Genomic DNA, 21806 nt, shown 5'->3' on the forward strand with positions numbered 1-21806 from the left:
TTAATTTGAACTGCCTTCTCTGTGAAAAGCAGCCTGTGCAACTATTTGTCAGTGACTCGTTTTACTTAATGATTCAACAGATTCCGGATTATCTATTTGTTACTGTACGTTCGTTTAGTTAAATTGTGCTATTGCATGCGGTCAACACGCACTGTAGTATTATAACATGCGCAAAACACTGAAAATTGTCAACGGATTTCACAAGCAACCGGGGAATAAATGCTTGGTTTTCAATCTCTAAGGACAAAAAACTAAGGTAGTTTTTCCAATTTTAGTAGTAAATTATACATATCACATTTGAAAAACAGCTTATCCTCCAGAAAACAATACATTAGCTTTGCTATATGAACACTATATTTCATGTATGCATACTGTACATTGTTTCTTCCAAATCAGCAACACCAAAAAAAAAAAATCAAATAATAATAATACTCGCAGTTTCTTTGGTCAGTTCATTACAAATAACGGCATTATTTGATCAGTATTCTCCAGTTGCCCCCGGCGTAACCACTTAAGAAACAACACCATAAAATATACAGTAATATTAAAAAAGTTGTACACCCTGAAAAATGCATTCTACTATCTTTCGATCAGTGTAACCACTGTAAGAGACCACTACAGTTCTCTTGGCATTGAACACTGAAAAGGAGATGAAAATGAGCCAGGCGGTTTGAGCGGCGATGGTTCTAGCACAACGTAAGTACGCTCAGTGGATCGCAGCATCACCTGGTCTCCAGACTTGCTGTGCAACCGCTGTGCAACCTGATCGATTGCACACCATTGGCTCGGGACGCCGTCGAGCCAGTGCGAGACGATCTCCTCTTTCGCTCGGTCCTCGAAGCGCCGCTCTGCGCTTCAGGTGCTTGCTGTGCTGCTACCGGAACCTCTATGGCAGTTCTGCGGCTGTCTTTGGATGTTGAGTGTCAGCTGTCTGAAAGCCCGTGAAACAGGCTAGCTCGGATTTCCCCTCACTGGATTGTTTCATGTGGATCTACACCTACAGTACAGTACAATGAAGTTGTCCCCCACTGACAGAAGGAAAAGCATGCGCGACCTTGCTTTAGAGATTGGGATAAGAGTTTTGCTCTTCGGAGTTTTTGTGTAAGTACTGGAGCATTTCATACTGTATAAACACCTGCTAGTGGGATTCCACTGTAGTATAGTATTGTTCCACGATTTATTATTATTGAGTATCCACACACAAAACAAAGTATTTATTAATAAAAAAATAGTAACCTCAGTCAAAGCTAATAAACTATTTTAAGTGCTACATTGGTAAATATTTTAATAGTAATATTAGTAAAACTACGCTTTTTAGATTTTATTGTTCTTCTGAAAGTATTAATTAAATTAAGGTGCCTTGAAACGGTTATTTCTATCAGGAGGGCTCAGCTTTCATCTTTACCTTCTTTATCGTTATTACTATCCAGTAAGTGAAACTTATGTTTCTATTTACACTTGTAAAGATGAGGTGAAGATGATAATGATAAGATATGCATGCCGCAATAACACTGTCGATTTATAGGACGCGTATAATCTCTATTGCCTCTTAAACCTCGTGCTTTACTTTCTGTACTCCGATTAAGTTTGCCAAGACGCTGTTTTTTCTTGTGACTTTTATGATTTCATTAAGAAGATTTTGCACTTTTTAAATCCAGGTGTCGTTGTACAGTGCATTGAATGACAGTGACAGAATGATTGCAATTTTCCCTTCGACTTGCTAATAATCACTGCTCTAAAATGAAGTAAAATACGCAGCCTATACAGTAGCTGTGCTTGGTTCTGAAGTGACAGCTCTTGAGTGCTGTCTTTTAGCTTGTGCACTTCTAGTGTGCAAGAGGCAGAAATTTAACATCTGGCACATTATGTGGCTGTTCAGTTTTCCTCGCGTAAACATAACGCTTTTTCATCTTCTCTTGATGACGGGTTTGGACATTTCGATGTGCAAATGAAGGGTGTAATCAAATCTTGTGGACCTGGGTTTTCGATATCTGTGTTGTCTCGGCGTTACAAACTCCTTTGCTAGCTCCTGCACAGAGATTTTCGATAATTCAACGTGCAAGCCGAAAAGAAAGAAGCCGGCGTGGTGTCATCCAAATGTACTGTAGCCCCTTACACTTTAGCTTTGCCCATATCGCTTACATTCTCGTTGAAATGCAGATCAGGGCTACATACAGTAATTCCATTCTGAAACACCGACACGTAAAAGCTTTTCTACTTGTGGTTTTAAACATCTGCTGTTTCGGCTTTTATCACTTTTGACTAGTACTACTTGGGTGACATGCTCTTTGCCTGTCGATGTCTTTTAACAGAGGTAAACAGTTATCAACCCGACAAGCAGATGGAAGATGTTGTTCCTACCCTGCAGGACATTTTACTGTATGTCCTGTTTTTAATTTGATTAATGTTTTTTTTTTTCTGTGCAGATTTATAGCGCGACCCAGAATAAAAAATGATGAGGCTGGAGAGTTTCGATACTGAAAGTGGAATAGCCGTTTGTTTAACAAGTTGGTGAAGAGACTTAAGATTTGTTTCGCCACAAATCATTAGGATATGTTGATGCCACTGGCTCTGTGTCCATCTAGATAGCACATATGAATGAAGGGTTCATACATTCAAGCTCTGTACTGTATATCCATCAGGCAGGAGGTACTGTACACCTTAGGCAATGTTACTGTAGCTCTGTAAGGTCATTCATCCATCCATATGAAGCATTTTCAGTACAGACAAATACATTTCTATAGACAAATACAGATATTGATTTCATTGTGGAATCAATGGTTCAGTAAATTGGATTTATAGTTTCTGTCTTCAAGTTCTCTCCTACCATCCTTGAACTGATTTATAAACGAACATACATTTTGATCTAAAAGTTTCATCTTTAAATATTGACCATACAGGATAATATAAAAAATGCAGAGGAAATCCCACTGTACACCATTTCTGTCAATGAGTGTCCCACATTAATGGCTGATTAATGACAAAAGCTGCTCCATCGCGATCCATTTAATCAACCCTGATTTGATCCTTCTTTCTGGAAATATATTGCTCACACTTAGTAGCATCATTGCTTTTTAGTGGTGTTATTAATCTCTAATCAATACAGAGCCATTTACTATAAACATACTGTAGATTAGGACAATGGAAATAAATAATCTTGTTTCTTCTCGCAAAACACATACAAAAGACACCTGCACACCCACACGCTTAGACACACAGATATACTGTACATCCACGGTGTAACACCATGACAACTGTTTTTTTCTTCACTTCATCTGGCAAGAGGGTAAAAGTCAGTCTTTTCTTTTTCTATGGAAACCATGAAACAATTGCAGAGCATAGATTTTCTTGTGCAGAATCTTTGTAGCAATTAAGCAGCAGCACAATGGTAGATACATTATGTTCATATTATTTCCTAAAGTATTTAGTGGGAACAGTGGAACAGCATCTCCCCTATTTTCAGTTTATAAAATTCCCTCGGTTTTTACTGTGTTACCTGACAACCTTCTGTTGTTTTGCTTTCTTCAAGATTAATTAATTCTTTTATTGCATTAAAAATGATGCACCCCATTAAACAAAATTATTTAGTACAGGCACCAACAGATCCATGAAATGCTTATGATAAAATCATTTAAAGGATACTGGAGATGTGTTAAATAAAGTGAGCAACTAATTGCTTATTACTGCTGAAAAACTCTTAGGGATCATGAGAAATATTAGTCTAGTTGATCATTCAGATGTCAAGTGATGCCAATGGTTACGTATGAAAAGTAGTTTAATTTTCAGGCAGAGAGCATGTTTTCAGTAAAGGCTGCTATTTGTAGCAAGAGTTGAGCCCTATAGTCTAGATGTGCTCTGTTTGATCTTGTTCGGTGTCTTCAGCGTACTGTGATTCATCATGTGGCAAAACATGTTGGGGCTGCTGAGCTTTGGGAGACTAAAGCCTGTTATGGTGTCCTCTGCTTGCCATGCATTGGTGACCCCCATAATATTCCAGGAATGTACTGTATGAGCCTGCATTGCTTTCAGTGATGAAAATAAAAAAATCTGCATCTTCATATTCAAAATCAAATAATTACTGTAATAGTACTGTTTGTCATATATTTTTTATTTTACCTATGATTTTGATCATGCTTTAGTCAATATGATATTGCATTGTCTAAAAACATTTGACATGATCAATTAATATTTTTGAATTAAAAGAACATAAGAAAGGTTACAATCAAAAAGAGACCATTTGGTACATCTAGTAGGAGCATATGTTCAATTGATCCAAGGATCTCATTCAACCATTTCTTAAAAGAAGCCAGAATATGAGCTTCAACAACATGGCTGGCAAACGTGTTCCATACGCCCACAACCCTTTCTGTACATACTGTGAGTACCTCTGGTTCTCTGTTTTAATTACACTTCCATGTGGTTTTCACTTGTGTCCTCTAGTTCATGATTTACTGATGATTCTGAAGAAGTCCACTGGACCCAAAATGTATTAATCTTGAGTGCTTCTCGTACCAGAAACACCTCTCCCTCTTCTGTGTTAATACTTTGTCCTTCCATTGTCTGAGACATGTTGCTGACTTCGTCCTCAGAGGACCCCTGATTGAAATGTTCATTTAGTACATCAGCTATTTCCCTCTTGTTGTCTGTGTTTTATGCTATGTTACTTCCCTGTGCAGTGAGCTCCCAGGCAGGTGTGACTTGGTCAGCTTTCATTCAGTTCTAACAGCAGCTACTGTACATGTCCTGCTGCCCATTTCAGACTAGCAAGGTAACTGATGTGACAGATTATTAATTCCTATAGAAGAACATGTAGTCATAAAGGTGTCTTGTTATCTAAGACTGGGTGGCTGTGCTTTTTCCCCTTGGCACTCCAGTGAAGTGAACACAAACTGACATGTGGTCCTGATGATGACTTGAGCACTGTCTCTGGGGGTGCGCTCCTTAAAAGTGAGGGAATGGGCTGGTCACTTGCCTCATCAGCTGCAGACTGACATTTGCATTGCTGTTGTGGAGCAGAATACATTTCTTGAGCTCTATTACCAAAGCCAGGGGGATTCAGCCTCCAGGAGCAGTGCTGTAGGAACAAGCATGCCCAGCGGCAGCCAATAAACGGCTCTTAAACCAGGGCAATGTTTTAAGGGGAGAAAAATTAAAATCTATGAACTGTGTGATGGATGTGCTTGCAGCTTAGATTCTTGTCATCGGGGGTATTTTGTCTCAAGCTGGAATAGAATGGCATCCTAGGAGACTGATCATAAACTGCTAAGGGCTTTGATTCCTCATGCATTTCTTTGGGGAGGAATAAGTGCACTAGGTCTGTGAATTTCTTTAAGGAGACAAAACATCATAAAGCTATTGGGAAAATAAACATGCTGTTGTTTTTGTGTGTGTCAGAGTAGCTTTTTATTAATACTGATACGTCTGCACTTTTGTAAACTGACTTGTGTAAACTGGAAGACTTGTGTAAACTAAAAATTCTACTGTCATCCTCCAGAAAAAATCGGAAATACTGCAAACATTATGAAAAAGAAACCAGATTGCAAGGGAATGTATTAGATGTTTGTGTATGATTACAATCAGCTACCTGAGGTGAGTGTGCCTTGTGGACTCTCTCTTTGAAATAAGGGTATTGTTAACACTGTCCATGTTGAGCCTGGAGATAGGGGTACTGCAGCTAAATGACTTTCATACTGTATATTGTATACCCATTTTAATTAATATATTAGTCATATTAAGGAACAAAGTGAGGCATTTATATAGTATTGACATTCAGTAATTATAATGCAGTACAGTTATATACTGTAGCATAAAAGCTAAACTGCAAGCCAAGGTATTCATCAAGTAATTGAGGCAATTCATTGTGCAAAGCGCTGGACTGGCCATATGCAGTAGACCATTTTCCACCACACTGCATTAACCTCATAATTTTTGAAAACGTAGAGAAAAACATCTTTTGGCAGTGAAGATGCATATACTGTATATGTAGTACATGCATATGTGTGTACAAATAATCTAAATTGACTCATACATATAAAAATATTTATTATGTATAAATATTGAATATTTGTGTGACATGAAGCATTTCAATTCTTAGGAAAAAAAGATAATCCTAACAGGATGAAGCTGTAGAACCTATTTTAGCAGGGTAAGAAATTAGAATACAGATTTCTTAATCAGAATGAGAAATTATTATACTGTTAAATTTGCTGATTAAAGCTCTTTTTTTCATAAGTAACTATATAAAGCTCAATACTTCTGAATTGTGTGCATGAACCACAATTATAAAAGGTATGTACTATAATTCAATAGGATTCTGAGTATTTGGCTTAGTGTCTACTATTACAAAGCACCTCAATTTACACACAATGGACCTGTTTCATAACATCGATCTTGCATTGCAATGGAATATAATGGTCAGAGTTATGGAATATTTGTTCATCCTTTTAGATAAATTAAGATGTAAGTATAGCTTTAGAAACCCAACTATGCTTAATACTGAGAGGAACAACTATAAATTAAGAAATGAAAGTAATTGTAATGTTACCAAAAGATTGTTCATCCTTACAATTAAACAAAAGTGATGAACTATGATAACGAGCTAAAGTAAAAATAAAAGAAACAATAAAAAAGCAAACATAAAATAGTTGAGTAGCTTTCTCTCTTCAGGTACAGTACATACAGGATATGAACTGGATTTGACTGCTGACAGAACTTGTGTGCTTTACAGGATGCACAATGTACTGCTGAAACTACAGTAGGTGTGGCAGACTGATCACGTCTTTTTAAATTCAAGAAAAGGGAAAACATCTGTTCGTTGGACAAGCATTAGCCTACCAAACAACCAAAATGATTGCAAATGTGCATCATACTCCTTCCCACATCTCTGACATTCAGTAGTTTTTCTTGATTTTAGACTGTTTTGTCTTCTTTCTGCTTTTTTCAGCTGGTCAGAACATAAACCCTTAAGTCAGATGTTGCAAAGTTCCAAGCATGTACTTGATGTCATACTGCATCCATTACCTCCTTTATGGAGCCTTGCCACTCTCTTGGGCATAGTCCTGCTCAGGTGTGCTGCCATGCTGGTGTTTGTTCACTAAATCCATTATTTGCTGGTTGTTCCCAACAGTAAATATCCAAAACCACTATTCTTTTAAAGGTTGAGAGTACAAGTAAAGGCAGTTATTGCTTTGTGTTTTTTTCTGCGGTGTTTGTTTTTTTATTCTTGTCTCATACATTTGAACTTCCCAGTAATTCATTTTCTTTTATGGCTTTAAAGAGTGCCAGCGTTTGGACTTTGAAACTCCATTTAAGGGGAAGCTGTTCTCTGGGGGCTGTGTTATTGCTCAGGAACCACAGGCTCAGCCTCATAAACCCATGGTCAGAAATGAGGTCAGGGCCATCTCATTTGATGCTTTGATGCCAGGGGAAGGTTTACGATATACTGTACAGTAACTGAACTGGTTGATGCAGAGAGCCAGTTCCTCCTGGAAAATGAGGTCTCAGAAATTAGGCTGCTCCTGAGCATGGGTGTAGTGGACTTTATACCTGCAAGAGACCATGAGCCAAAACACACACACAAATCCTGTCATCCTCATTCTAACTTCTAACATGTGACATGCTCAGAATTATTTTCTTTTTTTTCCGTATTTTTTGCTTATTTTTTATTTTTACTGTATTTGGATGATTTATTTGTACATTTTACATTACACTGTTACGTATTATTGTACAGACTATATTTTAAGTAACACTACTATTACTACTACTAATCTTCATCATCATCATTATCACTCCACTCTCTATAGTACTTCATCATTATCATCTCCAGTCTTCTGTATTTTTGGATCACCAAGATATACAGTAAGTAGTTTTATCTTTTTGATGTCTGTTTTAAATGCTCAGGATGTAATACTTTTGGTTTTTATTTAAACAGGCTCTCTTAAGCCATTAAGTTTAAACACATCTGAGTGCTGAGGCATGCACACTTTCTTACCAGTGAAAGATAATGACATTGCCGCATTAGACTCCAGTACAATCTTTATAGGCAAATAATGCAAGTGTTAGACCTGGAAATGATCTCACTTTTTTTCTGATCTCACAATAGGTTAGAGGGTATTAAAAAGACCAACATCTTCCAATGTGACTAAAATGTGGTGAAAGGGTAATGGAAAGTTCTTAGAATTGAGTCATTTCATGTGTCATATTACAAAATAATTGACATGTAAATCACACGACTTAGACAGACATTGACTTGTTCTGAAAATGATAAACATGCATCTAAGAGAAAACAGATGAGATCCATTTCTGGTATCTGTAATGTGTGGTGAGTTTTATGGATGGTTTTAAAGTTGAAACTCTCACAGAGATGCTGCTGAGGCACTGGAGATTCCTCTTTCTGTGAGAAAATATCCCCAAGGACTGGAGGGGGAATCAACACTGACAGGGAGTCGTGTTAAAGGTGCCCTGAGAGATTAAAGAAAAGACACTGACTGAGGTGTGGAATCGTACTATACCTGAATGCGGAGTTGTAAAGGCTGGGGAAGGGGTGAGGAAAGGGAACAAGCATCTTTTATACATTCGGCAGTCAGGCAGGTGTGCCCTGGAGCAGAAGGGTTAGACATGAAAGCCGGGGCTCGTTAATATCAGTTTGGTTTAAACTAATAGCAGAGAACTGGGAGGCCAGGGACTAGTAACAATGAAGAAGGAGAGATCCTGTCATCCCCCAGTACTGCAAGAAAAACAACCTGAGATTGTGTGGTGAAAGTCTTATTATGGTACAATTACCTGACCTTCCATAGTGGTATCTGGAGTCGGGGACTGGAGTGAATTTAGATTGGAATTTTACTCTGCACAGACTACCATTCTTTCTCTGCCTTTACCAGTGTAATTAATTTCAATTGACCTGTCAGAATCAACTGATTACAGGAAATAATACAATATATATACAGTATACTGTATATATTCTATACAATATATTTATCTCGATACATATCGGTAGCTATACATATCTATAGGCATATCTATTGTTACTTGTCTAGACAAATAAATATATACAATTTATTTCAACAGATAAATCAATTGAGATCACATTCTTATTTACAATGATAACCTAGCCAAGACACTTACACTATTGAAGCATAGAAAACAGAACAACGGCAGAAAAAAACAATCAAGAACACGTGCTGTGACAAGCAGAAATAGTTCAAACATACTGTACTGTATAAATGGAAACACTGCAAGTTACAAAAGTGGACATTTCTCACATTATTCTAGTCATTAGTATGAATTTAGAATCAATTTCACCCCAAAGTGGCACACAGAACAGTAATAAGGAAGCAGTTTTCCACTTAAAACTATGTAAATTAATATACTGTACCAGTGAGCAATGTTCATCTAATATAAAGATATGTCTAACCAGTAAAAGAATAAAGATCACAATGATAATTCTTATAGCAGAATGGTATAAGATTTTCAGGCTTCTCATGAACAGCTGTAAAGCCCATTCTGTAGCCAACATTCTCAAGTGGATATTAAGATAAGGAGCACAGACATTTGAACTGATGTACAGCTAGAGGAATGTAGAAACTAAAACTAGATTTGTTGCAGTAAACCAGCTTCAGTTTGTAATTTATCAATACATGTTTTGAACATTTATAATTATTTATAAACTGACCTAATCCAGCTTTATATATAGTACTGTGCTGGTATATACTGTATGTAAATTGGAATTTCTTTAGTATGTGCAGTCATTGTATTTTTTCTCTAGATGTCACTCTAGATATCTGCTTTCATGATGCAGAAAGCACATAAGAGTATTTGTTTTCTCCAAGTCAACCCACTGAGCAATGAAGTTTTTAGGATATGAAGGCATTGATTTGGCTTCTTTTTGAAATCACTTTGCAGAATAGATGTGTGCTGACATAAATTAGTTGGAAATGTTACTTGACTTGCTCTGCTGATATACTGTAGCCTTATGAGAGACAGTCTTATTTTGAGCCCTAGAATAAGGCCATGAGCCATAAAAACTACCACCCAGCTGAACACTTCTGAATGGAGAGCCAAGTCTTGTTTTGAACTAACAGTGATTATTCAGTTTTTCTCAAGGTTAGAGTACTATTCAAAATCCTCTCCTTTAAATGCAGTACAGCTTGTTCTAAGGACAATAGCACAGAAATTTAGCTGCTCTGTGCAATGGCACTATTCAAGTACTAAAATAACAGGATAGGTGTTTAGTTTGTCCTAACACATGTGAACTACAGTTTTTAACTGACAGTCTTATCTGACCACACTGCCTACATTATACTGTATGCTGACATCTCAGGGAGCTACCCTTGGTTATTGAGCTTGAGTCTTCTGGCATTGGGAGCTCTTGTTGCAATTCTTCTTTATATGCATTTGTTACTCTTCATTGTAATTGAGAGGAAGACCTTGTGATATCTTTTTATCCATAGGAAGTGAAAGGAAGTGAAATCTCTGCCCTGGATGGCTAATTCTGGTTTTCATTCCAGCTTCAGCTCTCAGTTGCTTCTTCTACCTAATTATTTGTGTAATTGGAAATATTTAATATTTTTCAGAATATTTTTCTTTACGAATGCACAAGTCAAGCCACAGTTTATGTTACACATTCAGCAGACCCTACCAGTTTGCATTTGTCTACTAATCAAATATACTGTATGCTTGACTTATGTGAATGGGTAAAACACAAAATATACTGCAGTACTCCAGGAACTGTTTTTGAGATGTACAGTCTTGGATAAAATATTACTTATTTAACTATGTTTCATTGTTACATTGTTTTTTTTTAGAATGAACTATTGAATAGTTCATAAAATGCCTGACCTGAGGGAGAATTTTGCTGCAATGAGACACACATGTTGGAATACAACAAGACTGTTTTTAGACAGTTAACCAATGGTTTTCCTCTCTTATCCAAGGGAGTTTAGCTCTTCTTACACTGATATCAGCACCTGGCTGACCTTGGACAGCTCCCAACTCAGTGCTAGCACATTTCCACTTTCACAACAATAGTACATTACTCTCTATGGATTATGGAGTTGAAAGTCACCATGCGCATTCCTTGTTTTATTAATGTGGCTTCTCTTAACACAAAGCAAATTAAAGACAAATGGACTTAAGATCTGTACATTGTTGTGTGATATTTGTTCTCATCATGTTTAACAGGACCTTAGCATTTATCACTGTGAATAATGAAATATTGATGAAAAACAGATAATTAATTGACTGATACCTAAGCTGACTCAGTTCAATGTTACTGTTTTTTTTCTTACTTTGAGTTCACCTGTTTATTTAGTAGGTTTATCTGGCACATTTTACGTAATCATTTATAAGATTCAATATATACAATGAAAAAATCAGTGAAAAAGGAGATAAACCTTTTGCAGATTACATTCTGTGAGATTATAAAATCTTACTGTATTTTTGCTCTTCTAAATCTCCTAGGCACAAAAGCAGTTCTTAGATATCAAAAGATGTTTTTTAATCCTTTCTCCTCATGCCTCTGAGCTATTTCCCCATCACCCGTGTAGTAATCTCTTTTGTTCTTGTAACAAGTGCCTGTATCAACATCAGACTATGACCAGGAAAAAAAACAAAACATCAAAAATACTTTCAGGCTTCAATACTTTCAGGTTTTGTTTTTTAGATACTCCACAGCTTAATTGTTAAGTTGTTTTTTTTTGCAGTCTAAAACTTAAAAAAAAAGATTTTATCTTTCTTTTATTCTGGGAATTTAAAACTCTCATGTACTCTAGGGATTTGAAAGGAATATTCTGTCCTTACCTACATGTATTAAACCATATTGATATAATTGAATTCAGCTTGTGTATATTACACGTGAACACTGAGATCAACCTTGTTGTTCTCTACTGCTTTCCTTGTAAAGGTTTAACAGCTGTTTTTGAAGTACAAGGGCCAAAAAGCAGGGTGGAAGAGTGTTGTACGATAAGAAAGTTAGAGCTGTCTAATCTCATTAAGACCGATTGGGCTCTGCCCCCCACTCGGTACCAGATACAGTGGGCTGGATATTGTACGTCAAACACTTAGCGCCGTTCAAATTCTGCATGGTTGTACTGTAGCAGAACAAAGAAACCAGTTTTGCAATAGGAATTCTCGTAAATGCCTGAAGGAGTCTTTGTCAATCCATCAGCAATCAGTTGCTTTTTCTCATCTGTACAAGTAAATCGGAAAGCATACAGAACTAGTAAAGTGCTAAAAGAGTTATGAACCCAACCCCATTTTCACCTTTTGACTTAAAACACCACTGGAGCAAATCAACACTCTGGAAATAACCTGTACAGATTCCATATCGAGTAAGGACAGGTGAAGCCAAGATAATCATGTCCTCTGTTACCATGTTGTTTTAGTGGAAATTGGAATTGTCTGGATCTGACTCCTTTTGAGGTACAGTATGACTAAATGAGTGTCCTTTAATGTGTCTGGAGGAAAAAAAAGGTTGTCATCAGAACTGGAAGTTTGTGACTTTAAATTAAAAAAATAAGAAAGTGCTATTTTGTTTTTGGTTAGGGGAAGTGCATACCACAAATTCAAGATACTAAGTTTTGTTGACTGTAGTGAGATAGAGACCTAAATAAAAGGATACATTTATTTTTGACTGCTTATGATTCAATGTCATATAAACAAGGGATGCCAAAAGTATTTGCTTTTAAAAAATGCTTTAAGACATATGGACCTTCTTGAATGATCTATTAAAAACAAAGATAACCTCCTTGTGACAGTACTAGAGGTTGCTACAGAACATACATTAAATAAAGTATATGAGTGTGAGTAGTCCATGCCTGTGCACTGCAGTCCAGTCCATGTTCCCCTGCTAAAAAATGCTCTGAATACTCAAAAAAGTCACAAAATCAGATGATGCAAAAGATATACTACTGTTTATTTATGTAGTTTATTAGAAATGTTAGGAATGTTAGAAATGCTCTCTGTACATTGTTTAGCTATACTGTTCAATTCATCCAAACTAATTGTTCGGTAAACCCAGACGTTTGACCACAGGAGTCTGCATTCCTTTTTATGTCATATTTTTTAGTATTGCATTTCTTTCATGTTAAAATTGATATAAGAATTAAGAAAGGTGCCCCCCCCCCCCCCCTCAGAAATTAATAATCTCAGGCTTTTTAATAGAATTTGCATTTGAAGTAATCTCCTTGACAGGTGGCTGAAACAGAGTGTGACTATAATGGCTTGTATACAGACAGCGTGTCCAGTCCTGCAGTGACAGGCGTATTTCCCAGCCTGTTGCCTGGCCTCTGTTTGAGTGAGCAATGAGCATGCTGTCAGGGTGCTGCTTGTGGAAGGATACTGGAGCCTGCACATCGCTGACACAGCTGACTGGCAGAGCTGCCAGCCATAGTGACAGGTCTGTTACCAGGTTACTAGACATGAAATTGAAAAACTGTTTCTCCCCATCAGTCAATGGTGTCCACCTATCATGTTGCCAGATTTATAATAAAGTTGTCCATCACAAGTGAAAACCATCACGTCTGGTATCATCGTACACTTCTTATGAAAATAAAAATAATATTTATATGAAAATAACATATAAATAAAAATAATATTTACCTATTCTATGAAAATAAGAATAATATATTTTATGCTTTTCTCTAATTTATTTTAGCTCATCCACCTCCTAAAGTGACAGAAAGAAGGGAGGATACACTACAAGAGAATCTTTATTACGGTCCTGCACCAATTACTGTCCTGGAGATCAGCGGGTGAACAGGGTTTGATAGCTTCAGTCACATGATAGTGTATTTGTGTGGGAGTGTGCGGGGATTTAGAAGGCTGTGAGAGAAACAGAGTTAACACAGCACAGAACCCTGCCTTACAGTAGCTCTCATCAGCAGGTGCTCTGTGCTCTGAGAGAGCAGCAGATGGGTGTGCTCCCATACTCCCAAGTATCTCCCACAGCCCCACTGATGATGATCTCTTTCACAGAAGGGACATTGAGGAAACCTCTGGGGAGGTGCAAGGTTAAATGTTTTCATATTCTCTTGACACACAGTTCATTTCTCATTAATTTTATATGAATGTCTAATAGGAAGAAAATAATGCTGTTAATTGTTATGTGAGACTAAAACCTGTTTAATACCCAGTTTCTGCAAAACGGCAAGAACTGCCTGGGCACAGAAAAGGGAAATTGTAGCAAGTCTGCACTGAACTAAATATGCAAATACATATCTTTTAATGCATTTATCTATAGTTAGAATTAATTTTCTGTACTACAAGAATAATGGATATTGAGGTATTCTAAGAAAACTGATGAACATAATTATTCTTTTTGCTAATACATTTATTGTCAGGATAGTATTTTATTAATATTCTTGAATGTTTACAGTAATGATGGTAATCAATTTTCTTGAAGTGAAGATTGCAGTTTGCAAGTGAGTACCTAGTCAACCAATGTTCTGTGTATACTTCGCATTATACAGTATTCTTTTTTATATGCTACACCTCGGACGAAGCTTCTTTCTTCTGAAAAACAAACACTGCACAGACAATCCGCAGTTCTTTCATCCCTCCTCTAGCTGTTGTGAAGGATTTATAATGGGTTTGCTGTTGAGCTGTAACAGTTCTTATCTTATCACCACAAACATTAATGTTGTCATATCTCAGTTCACAATATGCAGCTGCCAAATGAGAAAATATGCAGCTTACAGTATAATGAATTCTTTCCTTCTGACTTATTTTCCTGGACACAGACATGTATAGTATGTGTAGAAAAAAATAAGAGTAACCTAAGACAGGTGCACCATACACCATTTTATCATTTCCAGACAATCATTCAGTTAGGGAATGAAAATATATTATTTTTATGAGGTACATGCCATACCAGTAAGCAATATAAAATATTATAAAAATTCAGACCAGGAAACACCAGGAAAAACTTGATTGTCCAAAATGCATGTTTTATCCCAATAAGAACAGTTTCAACTGAATGATTTCTCCTTGAATCATATAGAAGAAATAAAAAAAAATAACAATGCCAACTCCCTTTTTTAAACCACTCTGGAAATGCAATGTTAGGTTGTGTTTCATGAAAATTTTAATTCACTGGAGTGCCTATTTTTTGTAAAAAATGCTTAAAACATTAGTGACCAAACTCATTCCAGCTATAGGGTGATATCAGATGGAAAATTGTATATTTTGAGGTGTTTGCATAAACCTTATAGATTGTGCTATTATTTCTGCTATACCCTTCTGTTATATGCACACTTCTTACAGCTGTGCCTGCCACTTGCACCAATGTTGTTTTGAATGAAACAACAGGATGAATGTCTGCTTTTACATCCATGTCACCTTTTATTCACAGCTAGACAAATCAAGAGGATGTCATTCAGTCCACCTAGCTCATTTGGTTGCTAATAATTAAGCAATTTGAGGATCTCATTTCATGAAATGGCTTTTAAAACATGGCTAGGTAGCTTGTTTTTGACACCCACAACGCTTTAAGTTCCATAGTGTCATTCTGCTTTCTCCCATCAGCTCTCTTATATTTCATTTGGTATTTTCAGCCACGTTCACGACTGAGGCCAGTTTTCAAATGCGCCGGTGTTTGCAGTTGATTTATTGGTGTTCATCTGTGGAAGGCCTCCCTGGGGAGAAGCTGCTCTTTGTTCACTCTATCTCTCTGCGTAAAACTGGCATCAGAGGAAAGTCTTAAAGACCAGCCGAGGTGTAGAGAGTATCTGAAAAAGCAATGAGTTTATTGTAAAAAGCTGAGTGAAGAGTATTTCCCAGCATCATAAGAATCAAGATAGAGACTCTTCAATTTTTATTCAATTTCTGGAAATGTGCTTTTGAGGACTTGTGTGATGAGATGGGGGAGAGAGATGCTACATGTTGCAAAACACAATGAACAACACTTGCAAACAAAAGATGAAAACAATGCCACTGCATCTAATAGCCTCATGCCCCTCACCTGGAAGATTCTGTAGTAAGTTGTACGGACTATAAGTATAAGTTGTACTTATAACTGTGGCATGAGTCCTAGCCATGTCAGACAGAGTAGCAGGAAAGTAACACTGAAGACTCGGTTGTGTCCTGGTTTTCTAAATACTAGGATTAGGGGTATGTAAGATGTTGAGAAAAATAGAAGCAAGCTGTTAAGCATGCCCTACATATTTTTGCAGCAGTGCAGAAATTAGGAGACACAGAGAGAAATGCAGAAAAAGAGAGAGACAGATGGTAAGTAAGTTTAATGAGAGGGAATAACTGACATACAGTAGGAGTACTTTGCACCATAAAACAATATAGTACAAAGCAATGTCAAACAGTAAAAGTAAAAAAATAAAGCTCTTCTAATTCTGCTCTCCTTACTGTCCCCAAAGCCCGTCTACATTGTATGGGTGACAGGGCCTTCTCCTGTTATGCCCCCAAGCTCTGGAACTCTCTCCCCAAGGACATCAGAGTCTCACCTTCTCTAAACTCATTCAAATCCAGACTCAAAACCCTCTTCTTTAGAAAAGCCTTTACTTAACTGGTTCCATTCTTCACCCCTCTGCTTTTCTTAGTACCACCATCCATGTCTCCTCTGTATATTGTAATTGTGTGTTATCTTGTGTATTCTTTTTATTTTTTGTTGTTGTCATCCTTTAAAGTGCTTTGAGAAGCCACCTTTAAAGGCACTATATAAAATAAAGATTTTTTATTATTATTATTATTATTATTATTATTATTATTATTATTATAAAGCCGATCCATACCCCTTTTGTCACTAAGAACAAATTGTGTTTTGATACGTTGGGTAATAAAATATATACTCTTAAATGTACTGTATTACAAAGCTAGTTTTAAATACAGCTGAATACACGAGTGCTGTATATTCTGTTTTTTTTAGAATCAAGCTTTTGCTCTATTTGATGCTGTGCTAATTTAAATTGGTGACACAGACAAGACAGCTTTAAAGGTGAGTTTGGCTGCGGACAGTCACAAGCCTTACAAGACTCTTGGCAACGAGGCTGTCTGCTGTGTTGTCTGTCATGGTTTGAATGCTTTTAGAAATTCTGATTTCACAGGGCTTATTTTGTCTTCCTCGTAGCTGTTGAATTCTGAACTAGCTAGAACAGGCACAGCAATGAGAAAGTTCACAAAGACATATGCCCCAGAGAAACCATTTCTGGAGGACATAAAACAGGCCTGTCTCAGCATCAGGACCAACAGTGCATCTTCACTCTTTTGCAGGCAGCTCAAGAGATGCCTGGAAAAATCCTTGGTAGATGCCTGAATACCATGGGATAAAAATAACATTTAAATGAAAAACTCACATTTATGAATGTGAGCATTATGAATAAAAAAACACAACAAAGTCTTAATTAACTCACATTGTTAAGAACGTCACTGGCAATCAAAAAACAGTTTCTAATTTCATGTTTTAGTGAAAACATTAAGGAGAGTTTATATAAAGAGAGCTGAAAGTTTTAAAATTCTTTGACATCCAACACTTAGTATTAGCAGCCGATGATTGCAGGGATGCCCCAATAGCTGTATTATAAATATATTCATGCAGTTGATTGTCTCCAGATTACTGATGAAAGCTACTTTATTTCTAGAAGTTTAGTTTGAGACACAGCAGAGCAACTGGTAGAAAGGGGTAGTGTTTGTTAATTTTGAAAGATAACAGATGTGTGGTACTGTTTTTGTTACACTGAATTCTCAGAATAATTCACAGATCTTGCAGGAGTCATGGAGCCCCATGCCATTCAGTCTTGCCCAGCACAGTGTCCTTGCCTTTCTTTCACAAACTGATAGCTGTATTCTCCTAAAGACTTTCACCTCCATCACTGTTGGGTTAGAGGTTTGAACATATTGTACCATAAAAGTAGGTGTTCTGTAAGGCATGCCAGGAAATTTATAATTAAACCATACAAGCAATGGGAACAAGGGTTCATTTATTATAACAAGGCTTTGCTGCTAGATGTGTTGAGGAAGCCGTGGCATGCTAATTGCTGGATCCTAGCTGATAAAGGGACCCTCAAATAAAGAAATGCTGAAGAATGGCTTTGCTAAATGTTTAAATAATTCCTTAACCATGTTATGATCACTCTCTGACAAATTTTCATACACAGAGCTCTCTGCAGTATTTTGCAACTTCCACATGTATATCAGTTTTTCAGCTACATTTACTGTATTTGCTTTTGTATTTCTTAAATGCTACGTTGTCAGCTCAGAATATCCTTAAAAAATTCTCTCTCCCTCTCTGTCTAAAGTTAGTCTTATACAAATCCAGAAGTACTGACACAGAAAAAGAGACATTTCCTTTCTTAGTTTTCTTTTCACTGTATTAGCTATTTTAATAAACTATATCTGCTGGACTTTCGGTGGTTGATCACAAGTTGCACCATGTCTTTATAATGTGAGCTGAAGAGTGTTTAAATATATATTGAAACAATCAGCACAGCCTTTCCTGAACTGTCAGACACTCAGGATCTCTTCTACCCTTCGGTTAGATAGACGGCAATGCCACCGGGGATGACTGACTGGCTGATTTATTGATCAATCTGAAAGCGCATTATGGAATTACTCATGTTGTTTATTCATCTAGTCAGAACATTCCACACAGACCTATCCCTGCCTGTAACTGCTTCATCCAATTTAAGTGCAAGGTGGGACACAACCTGGACAGGAGGCCAGTTCATCGCAAGGCACACTCACACCAGGGCCACATAAGCCAACTAACCTACCTCTATGTCTACACATGAATGTGGGGTGAGCATACAGTACAAACTCCAAGCAGACTGCATCCAAGTCGAGAATTGAACCCAAGACCCCAGCGCAGCAAGGCAGCAATGAAAATCACTGTGCCACTGTGCCGCCTGCCTTTTATTCATAATATAGCAAATGTTTTATTGTTTCATGCTCTGGTTCTCACTAATTGCTCATCCACCTTCAGCACAATTATCTCCTCCATATAAATATAAAGACACCTAATGGAAACAATCCCAGGAAATGTATAGTTATGAAGAGTATTTGCATTGTCTTTCATACCTTGGCAAATAACTGGTCTATCTGAAAAGATAAATGTTTCCTCTTGTAAATTATATTGACTAGTCTATCTAATCCATTCAGATATACACAGTATAAAGTGTAAAGTAATTTCCTGGGGAAAACTGAACATGTTTTACCTCTTTCATGGTAATATCTTTTGTCAGGAAAACTATGCTAGTGATTAATTAGAGAGGAAGGGAATTTTGTTGAAGGTGGTCTTACAAATTTAGTAAAATATTCCTCTTTGTAATCTTTCATTGTTTAAAGAGGATATTTTTTTTTATTCTTTCAGATAACCTACTATGTGATAATTTCATGTGATAATTTTGCATTTTTGTTCAGGTTCACCGAATTCCTGGAGCCTTTCGAGAGAGTTATCCAACCTGAAGAGCTCTGGCTGTACAAGAACCCCCTTGTGGAGTCTGACCACATACCAAAGAGAGTGATGTTCGTAAGTATAAATCCATAATCATTGGTACTATCATCAAAACCAGTAGAATAGTACTGCTACTGATACAGCTAATAAGGATGAAAATAATTTAAGTTTTTTTTATGGTAATTTTTAAGCCTGAATTTCTCCTACTGAATTACTTTTAAGCCTCTGTACGGTATATGTACTGTAAGAAACAAAAACACTCTTCAGCAATTTATTACCTACAAGGACTTTGGAGACTGCATCTCATGTGTATGTGTTTATTCACATTATATGAGTTCTTCTCTGAATGAATCCCTTTATAGTGTGAAGGTAACATTAAATCCACTGAAAACCTCTCTAATAAGACAAATCCACAGTGTAGAATTCATTTCCAGCACTGAAGTATATTGTAAAACCTTGCTCTTTCCAACAGTGTAATTTCAGGAGGAAACTAATATACAGCACATAAAGTAATTTCATTAGTAGGGCAAAATGGTGCTATGGCAATTTGCACTGCTGCCTCACAGTTCTTATGTCGTAGGTCCCAACCTGAAGTGTCTTCTGTGTTCAGTTTGCAATGTTTTTTTCAAGGTTTGTGTAGATTTTCTCCAAGTGCTCCAATTTCACAAAGACATGCTGGCAATGTTATCAGTATCTTCATTTGTTGCTATGTATGTGTGAGATGGACTGGTATCCTGTGCAGGATGAAGCCCTCCCTTGTGCTCTAAACGTCCCATATAGTCTGAAAAGCAACAGGTAAAGGTTTATTTCATGCTGAAAGGAAAAGTAAAGTGACACAATGTTTTGGTTGTGGAGCCTTCTTCAGCTGTGATTCAGGTGTGGAGACTGATTCCCATATTCTCCCCAGGTTGCTCTGATCCACATGAGGAATGAGTCACTTTCTGATAAGGGATTGGTACGGTATTTGTCAGTAGTATTTTTTCCTAGGTAAAAATGGAGCTGATTTCTCCCCTTTCATGCTACAATTCTCTCACTAGGGTTCCAGAACACAAAAACAAGAATGAATACAAACGTTGCCATTAGCACCATCTACCCATTTGATAGTTAGTACTGTAGGTAAAATTTTCTAACTTCTGTGTTAGCTGGAGAAGTGGTACAGCTAATAATGACAACCCTCAACATGTGACTCTCAGGTTCTCCAGTCCTGCCCATTTTCTGTCAATGAAAGAAAATTCCAAACACAGCATCCAATTTCACTTGGAAAGTTTTGTGTTAATTATTTTTCCCAAAATCTGTATGATATGTAGAAGTCATTGTTTTTGTACACTGTTGTACAAAAGCCAAAAACATCTTGTTTACAATAAAGGGTTGCAATTGTATGTACTGTATGTTATGAGCATCAAATGTTTATTCATATCCTCTACCAGTGTTTTCTATTATTATAACAACTTTGACTGTTATTAATAGAGTTTAGTTGAGGAGAGAAGAAACCAAGCTTGCAATTTAACAATCTTCAATTACCACTGATTACAATCTTCAAAAACCTGTTTATTGAAGTACTTCTACTTTAACCTACTTTTCCCTACTTTTCCCTACAGTAGTAATCCATCACATTTACCAATCAAATCAAGTTTCAATGATTCCTTATCTTTGTTTCCTTCCTACAGTACACATCCATACAACAAAAAGACTACTTTTGGGCTACAAAACATGGATCTATCAGGATTTATGGATTTAGTGTTATCTGAAAACCAAATCAGTAAAATGCCTGTTGAAAGTCACCACAAAATTGTGTTTATGTATAAAGAAGGAAAAGCACTGAATGTAAAGAACAGATAATGCTGAATGTCTATATCTTTTGCAAAGGTGTGTACCGTGTGGAGTGTGTATAGATTATGTTTTTCTATCTATATGAATTCTGGACTATTTCAGCTCTCCAGAAAAACCAAGCCTTTCCTTTAGCAAACAATTCCTCTGAGAACAATGTGAATGTTGAAATGTTGACCATGGAACCTTTTCCATAGAAGCTCCATTATTCGTATCAGATAATAACTAATGGCTGTGGACTTGTATCTCCACACGCACAATGGTACACTAGAAATAAGGACTGCGAGTTGGACTAGCCAATTCAGTACAAAATGTGCTTATAGTTCATAATCTGTAGGTCCTTTAAACTGCTTTAGATAGATACTTTATTGATCCCGTGAGGGAAATTGCAGTGCAACAGCAGCTTATAAAACACAATTGTTTTATAAAACACAATGGATGCCTCATTCTTGTCAGGGTCCATATAAGTGTTTTAGGCACTAATAAAAACAAAAAAGCAGATATAATAAGCTACAGCACAATAACTAAGCTCACCCATCATTAGTGTTCTGCATTTTTGCTGTCAAATTTTTTTGCCACAAGA

At 36.8% G+C, this 21806-nt stretch overlaps 1 protein-coding gene across 2 annotated transcripts in view; it reads left to right on the top strand.

Annotated features, from left to right (window-relative positions):
* The first annotated feature begins 318 nt into the window (after window positions 1-318).
* The window catches only part of plpp4 (phospholipid phosphatase 4), a 68576-nt gene continuing 47088 nt past the window's right edge, over window positions 319-21806 (top strand). The window contains exons 1-2 of one of the 2 annotated variants that reach the window (XM_015346513.2): window positions 319-1101; window positions 19363-19471. In XM_015346513.2, coding sequence (XP_015201999.1) covers window positions 1013-1101; window positions 19363-19471 — 198 coding nt within the window. In that variant the 5' untranslated portion in view covers window positions 319-1012. The remainder of the gene's footprint in view (window positions 1102-19362; window positions 19472-21806) is intronic. The other variant, XM_006630426.3, reaches the window with a different exon arrangement.

The sequence above is a fragment of the Lepisosteus oculatus genome, chromosome 4 (assembly GCF_040954835.1).
Source record: "Lepisosteus oculatus isolate fLepOcu1 chromosome 4, fLepOcu1.hap2, whole genome shotgun sequence".
NCBI lineage: Eukaryota > Metazoa > Chordata > Actinopteri > Semionotiformes > Lepisosteidae > Lepisosteus > Lepisosteus oculatus.